At 41.6% G+C, this 7656-nt stretch overlaps 1 protein-coding gene across 1 annotated transcript in view; it reads left to right on the plus strand.

Moving 5' to 3' along the window:
* The window catches only part of Antxr1 (ANTXR cell adhesion molecule 1), a 226441-nt gene extending 220965 nt beyond the window's left edge, over positions 1 to 5476 (plus strand). Inside the window, exon 18 of the mRNA XM_026387240.2 lies at positions 1626 to 5476. Coding sequence (XP_026243025.1) covers positions 1626 to 1886 — 261 coding nt within the window. The 3' untranslated portion in view covers positions 1887 to 5476. The remainder of the gene's footprint in view (positions 1 to 1625) is intronic.
* The last annotated feature ends 2180 nt before the right edge of the window (positions 5477 to 7656 follow it).

A 7656-nucleotide genomic window follows, 5' to 3' on the forward strand; every position in this document is an offset into this window, starting at 1 on the left:
GAGTGGGGAGGGGGGGCACAGGTGAGGGAGGGTTTGCTCAGCCCTGTCATTTCCCACAAGCATGCAGCATGTCCGTGAGCCAAGTGTCAAATGACACACCCACCTGTCCCTCTAGTCCTAGAGCCAACTGTTCCTTCAGTTCTGTAGCCTCCCTCTCCTTCAGGTCCTTCCCCAAAGGTCTAAAAGGGAACCTCTGAGCTCTCTGGACATGCCCCAATTCAGGGTCCAACACCATAGGATGAGCATCCATCTAGCGGACAAGACCAGGAACAGTCCCAGGCCTCTGACATAGTCCATCACAGTAATGAACTTGAAATGAGCAGGACAAGGAGAGAGGGGAAGCGCTGTCTCAGAGAGCTGTGACCCAACTGGTCCCCATGGGAGGGACTCTGACAGCATCCAGGACACACAGTAGAAACAACAGTTTGATTTCCCATAAGCGTGAGAAGCCAGGAGAGGCCCGGAGTTCATAGGAGCTACACCTGTTCCTGCAAGGAGGAAAGAGTCTTGGGGGAAAGTGAAGGTGGATTGCACCCTAAAAGGGAAGCATGATCACAGAACCAACCTTGGGCAGAAGAATCTGAATCCATGGTGAGGGAGGGTAGAGAGGTGACACCCCTGGAAGACAGGGCTACTTGGGGGTGGCTTTAGACTTTGAATGTTTTTTTAATTGTATTTTTTTTACTTATACATGATAATAGAGTCCATTTTGGTACATTTATGCAAGCACAGAATGTATCTTATTCTAATTAGGACCCCAGTCTTATGGATGTACACGATAGTGAGATTCACTATGGCGTATTCATATATGAACATAGGAAAAAAGTTAGGTCAGATTCATTCCATTGTCTTTCCTTTTCCTCTCCCCCCTCTCTTCCCCTCATTCCCCTTTGTCTAATCCACTGAACTTCTATTCTACCCCTCCCTTATTGTGGGTTAGCGTCCACATATCAGAAAGAACATTCCACCGTTAGTCTTTGTGGGCTGGCTTATTTGACTTAGCATGATAGTCTCCAGATCCATCCATTTACTGGCAAATGTCATAAAGTCATTCTTCTTTATGGCTGAGTAATACTCCATTGGAACCTTCTCCTGCCTCCAGGAGTGTGATTAGAATTTTTTTTTTGGTTTATAAAATTTGGGGCCCTGTTCTCAGAAGCCAACATCATATAGCAGGGTGAATGAAGGTTCTGAAGTCTATTCTGGGTTGTGTGACCTTGGCAATGGGGTCTGACTTTTCTGAGCCTCAGCTTCCTCATCTATGAAATGGGACACTTGGTCATAACATGTGGCTGGCAAGGCTGTTGAGATTAACTACAGTGACCTCTATACACAGCTTGACCCACTGCGTCCATTAAGGTCAGTCCTTCTCCCCTCCTCCCCACCACTACCTTGAGAGAATTAAAGAATCCAGGAAAAAATGAATTTTAACAAATAATTTTGCAACACAGTCTAAGGAACTGGGGTTAGGGGGGACTACCTTGTCATAATGTCACCATATGCCAGTGGAGCGCCCTCACTGGCAACATGGCTCCTTTCTATTGTCATACTTATTTCAAGCCGCCTCCCCACCTGCCCTGTTGAACAGCCATCAGCTCACACATCTGTCTCTGATTCTCTTCTAGGGACGCTGTATCAACTTCACCAGAGTCAAGAACAACCAGCCAGCCAAGTACCCCCTCAACAACGCCTACCACAACACCTCCCCACCCCCTGCCCCCATCTACACGCCCCCACCCCCTGCTCCCCACTGCCCTCCCCCTCCCCCCAGTGCCCCCACACCTCCCATCCCCTCCCCCCCTTCCACCCTCCCACCCCCTCCTCAGGCTCCTCCTCCCAACAGGGCACCACCCCCCTCCCGACCTCCTCCAAGGCCTTCGGTCTAGAACCCAAAGTCCATGCTCTGGGCTGTCTCAGAAACTTCGGGGAGGAGGCTCCTCTGTGCTGTGAGAACAAGTCTCTCCAGCTAGAGGAGATAGTGGTAATTAAGCCCACTGATGCTCACACACTTTAAAAATTGGTTGGTGATGCCAATATACTGACAATTGTGATCAGCGGAAAAAGAAACAGAAACATTGAATTGCCTGAATACAATGATGTTGCAACTGCAGCCACATTTATAGCCAGCCACCCATGGCCTCTCGAAGGTTCCAGAGGCAGTGAAACTGCCAAGATGCTCTCAGCAGGATAGTGTCTCACGGAGAACAGAAAGAAAATGCTGAGCAAAATGCAGAGACAGATAAGAAAAGACACTGCTGGGTTTCTCAATGCCACCCTCCTTCTTCCACTCCACCTCAGTGACTTGACCCCGAATCCTTGGCCTAGGAACCAAGGAATCCTCACCCCTGTGCACCGCCCCGGAAGGTGGAGACCTTTGCCTGCAACGTGGGAAACACATGGAGTCCCCGGGGTGACCAGAAACTCAACATCAGACAGGTACCCAAAAGGATGTTCTCCTGGGATTTACAGATGTATAAAGACATAGGCCTTGTTCTCCTTTCAGCTTCTCCCAGTTTCCAGGTGAGGAAGGAAGCAGGTGTTTTCAGATGGGAAAGGGAATGTTGCCATGTTGATGAGTAAGTGAAATCAGTCGTGTGTGTAGGCAGGGGAGTATCAATGGGAGCATCAAACAGTTTCTAAAACCCACAGGCCATCAGTAGCTAGAGGTGGGTGGCTTTGGCCAGATGTGATCCCCTAAATCAACAGACTGTGGCAGAGCCACCTGTTAATGACTCATGTTGAAAATCAAGCTTTGGCTTTGGTTTAAATCACTAGAGATAGGATGAAGTGATTGAACCTATTTTCCCGAGACAAATGAGTTAGATCTTCCAAAACAGCATCATGAGCACCTACCACATGATATCACTGGTTTTGGGTTTTAGTTTTGGTTTTGGTTTTTACTTTTTCTTTCTTGATAAAGAGATGTCAAGGTAGAGCTAAGAGACCACAATCCTGACATAAGGAAATTATTCCCAGGTTCTCAAAATAAGATGTGTGTAGATGCAAATCTATTTCTCCTTGGCTTTTCAATATGCTCACAGATAACATCGGTGTTCAGCAAAGGGAACTACACAGGTATGCAACATAGAAATGCTCTGCCTAAAGTACCCACCATGCCTGGGACCCACCCATGTCTCCAAGTCTTTCTGAATCTTCTTAATCAGTAACCCTTGTAGTCACTTGCTAAACATTGAGTTGTATCACCCACAGGTAAAAATAGGTCATTGTCAAAGACCTGCTCAAAAGGATCTCCCCCTCCAGCTTTCCACAGGTCCTAAACGTTTGTCCCAACTCCCTCATATTCTTAAAATTTCTCTGGAACAAAACAGAAAATAGGCAATTAGTGCATTGGGCTGTGGTCTCCAAAGATCCCTGGAGAGCTCATTAAGCCAGCCTCATTCCCTCACCTAGCATAGAACAGAGGCGTTGGGCCAGGGCATGCATTCCGTCAACACCAGTTCTGCTGATCACAGCAATTGCCCATTCAATGTAATGACTTCTTCACAATCCTTCTCAAGTCACCACTCAGAAGACCTGCCACTCACTAGTCAGAACTGAGAGTGATAAACCCTATTTGCATTCCTACCATAGAAAGCCAGAACACATAGGGATTGTGGGGGGAACCGGAAGCCCACCAGCATAAAAGGTACAGTCAGGAAAAGTAAACCTAGGAGAGTGAAGGTGTAGTGCCAACACCAAACTGGCACCTCCAAGCTGTACCTCAAGCCCTGACCCATGGCTGCCACTTCAGAGGTGGTCTTCAAGACTTAGGAAAGCAAACCTTCTCCCCCTCATCCAACCCTACTGCATTGTCTATTTTTAGAACACAAGGCTTCCTCTTTTAGTGTAGTCCCTCAAGAAACAAGGGTCAGAATGTCTCAGCCACCTGCAGTGACATGACTGGGCCCCAGAAAAACCATTCCTTAGACGAATGGATTCCCTGGGCTCACAGCATAAAAGATTTTGAGCCCAAGGCAGCTGTTTTGACTGCTGGCAGTACAAAACAGCCCACCCCCACACCACTACCGCATGACTCACGAGGCCTCCAGAAAGTTCAAGCCAAGTAGCTAACCTTGTTGTGCCTCAAGATGGCGGGCCTCAGGTGAGAAGGCGATTTTCAGGATCTCAACAGCATCCGCCAGATGCCCCCGTGCAGTTTCCAAGAGGTTGTGGCGACACTGTTTTGATGAAATAGGGAACTGCCAATACATGATGATTTTCATAAAGGATTAGCAGGGTTTGTTCTGAAAACTGACCCATCAAATCATCCCTAGTCATTCAGAATTACAGTTAAGAAGGAGAAATTTCTATACACTGTATGAACAAGGTAATACTCTTGTAGTAGGCTGTTACAGGCAGGAAAATTCTTCAACTGGTTTAACAAAAAAAAAAAAAAAAATCTATCAGTTCTGTGTCATTCCCTGTGAAAGACAAGAGACTTATGATTGTGATCAGGAAACTGCACAAAATTATTGTTTCAAGCCCCGTGTTATTGTCCTTACAATGTTTTCTTTTTTATGTAAAAGCCAAATTTTTGTTGTTGTATATATTCGTATTCCATGTGTTAGATGGAAGCATTTTTTCCTATCCATTGTGAATAAAAAGAACAGTTGTAGTAAATTATTATAAAGCCAATGATATTTCATGGCAGGTTTTTCTACCAAGCTGTGCTTGTTGGTTTTTCCCATGACTGTATTGCTTTTATAAATGTACAAACAGTTACCGAAACGACGAGACCCTTGTTTGCACAGCATTCGTAAGAAGCTTGCTAAGAAGTGTGGTTCCTCCTATTGACATCCAAATGGTAGTTTCTTGCCTGGAACTGGGTAACACACTTCAGTGAGACCCAAGGTCTCTCTTTTACCAAGATCAAGAGCAGGGTTGGTGGATAAATTAATTAATAGTCTTGGATATCTAGCCTTGGGTAACCTCATTGTAAATGTGATTAGAATGAGCAGAGATGATCTTGAATTGTCATGTATATACTAGGTTGCAAGCAGTTTATCAGATGGGGGATAATCCATCAAAAAAAATAATAATTATGAGATAATAAGCAACGGTTTCGGTCCAGTGCCAATTCAATTAAAAAAAATTAATGCTGTGTAAAATGGGTTGAATTAGTTTGCAAACTATATAAAGATATAGAAAGCAAAAAGCCTATTAATGCACATGAGGTGGGAATGGAGTGTTCTAGTCAATTGCCTTTCCTAGTTATCTGAGCTCTGCTATATTATCATACTTGGATAACCAATTTAAAAGAATTAGAATATGAGTTTTTAAATACACTTAACATTAAACTCTTCTCTTTCTTTTTCTGTGATAATTCAGTTATGGATATTCAATGTCTTTGTTATAAAAATTTTTTAAAAAAAGTTATCACTGTACCGTGCTGTAGGAGACTGGGCTGAATTTGTATAGTGACAAACCCTGCTGGAAATTGCTTTTGTAAAAAAAAAATAAAAATAAATTCCTAAAATCAATTCTTTTGCTGGTTGTGTGTTATAAAAATAAAATGCAGCCCATTGTAATAAAATAATTGTCAGTTGGTACATTAAATTACATTTCTCAAATTATTTTATACCCTTCACGAAACTCAACTATTTTGATTACTGTCATTTCTTTCAACATTTAAAATATTCTTTATTTGGGCTGGGGTCGTAACTCAGAGGTAGGCACGGGATTCAATCCTCAGCACCACATAAAAATAAATAAAGGTATTGTGTTCATCTAAAACTAAAAAAATATATATTTTTTTAAAAAAATTTTTATCTATGATAATGATTTTCAAATTAAAAAAGTGATCCTTACTAAATGAAACAATAAAGTAAAAAAGTGAGAACAGAAATATGGACAAAAAATATACTGTGCCTCAATGGCATATCACTCTGCATTAAAATAAAACAAAATTATGGCATTTGTATGTAAATAGATGGAACTGGATAATATGATGCTAAGTAAGCCAATCCCAAAAAACCAAAGATTGAATGTTTTCTTTGATAAGTGTATGCTGATCCATAATGGGGATGGGAGGGGAGCACGGGAGGAATGGAGGAACTTTAGACAGAGCAATGGGGAGGAAGGGGAAAGGAGTAGGGATGCGGGTAGGAAAGGTGGTGGAATGAGATGAGCATCATTACCCTAGGTACATGTATGAAGATTCGAATGGTGTGACTCTACTTTGTATACAACCAAAGAAATGAAAAATTGTGCTCCATTTGTGTACTATGAACTGAAATGCATTCTGCTGTCATGTATAACAAATTAGAACAAAAAAAAAATAAATTAAAAAAAAACAATGTACTCTGTCTGTTAGGATTATGTTTGGTGGCCAAACCAGGAAGGTAACTATGATTCTACTGACAGAGTCCAGAGATTTGTAGCTGTCCAAGAAACCAGATCGCATTATAGATAATGCTGTAGAAAATACTTAAAATATTTTTATTGTTTCTGCATTTATGATACAACTTAACTGTATTCCTCTTAACAGCTTCATTTCAGCTCCTCCATTCAAATTTTTCATAGAGAGAAGAACATTTCTTACTAGCTCCTGAATTTATTTATTATAAGCATTGAATTTATCTTAATTGGAATAAAACCATCTGTAAATAGAAAGTCATGCCATAATTTTTTCCAAAATTTCATTAATATTCACTTTAATAATCTTTGGGCATGTGCACATTTTTAATTGACATCCTTTTTTAAAATTTGTTCTAATTAGTTATACATGACAGCAGAATGCATTTCAATTCATTGTACATAAATGGAGCACAACTTTTTGTTTCTCTGGTTGCACTGATGTAGAGTCACACCATATGTGCAATCATACATGTACCTAGGGTAATGATGTCCATCTCATTCCACCATCTTTCCTACCCGCCACCCCCCCCGCCTTCTACCTTCCCCCACTCCCCTTTGCCAATCCAAAGTTCCTCCATTCTTCCCATGCCTGCCCCCCCAATTACAGATCAGCATCTACTTATCAGAGGAAACATTGGTTTTGGGGGACTGGCTTACTTCACTTAGCCTGATATTCTCCAGCTCTATCCATTTACCTGCAAATGCCATCATTTTGTTCTCTTTTAATGCTGAGTAATATTCCGTGGTGTATATGTACCACAGTCTCTTTATCCATTCATCTATTGAAGGGCATTTAAATGACATTCTTAATATATGTTTTTGAGATAATCAGCTAGCAACTTAGAAAGAAAAACAAAACCTTGAGCCCCTACCTTACTCCTTACATCAGAATAAGTCCTGGTTATATTTAAGTGTAACAAAACCAGGAAGGTAAGTACTAGAAGTGAAAAAACTGTTTTGTCTATGGTACAAATTTTGAAATTCCACATATTGCTTACATGACCAATCATTTTTCTTATGAAGTCACTTTAAATACCTTGAGTAGTGTTCCGGTGTATGAAGTTAAATAAAGAAATGAATTACCAACAAAAGGAATAAGATCATTTACTTGCTGCTCACAGTGAGCCAGAGTCTGAGACCCACAATTGTTCATCACTAAATCCCATTTTCTGTCTTCAGATAAATCTGTGATTTATGGCATATCACTTAGATAGAAAACAATCAGAATAACACTTTGCCCATGTGCACATTGTAAACAAGGTCAAGTTCACAGTCACCGAAGGCTTGATAAAAGGGTAT

Source organism: Urocitellus parryii, chromosome 12, assembly GCF_045843805.1.
Source record: "Urocitellus parryii isolate mUroPar1 chromosome 12, mUroPar1.hap1, whole genome shotgun sequence".
NCBI classification, from domain to species: domain Eukaryota; kingdom Metazoa; phylum Chordata; class Mammalia; order Rodentia; family Sciuridae; genus Urocitellus; species Urocitellus parryii.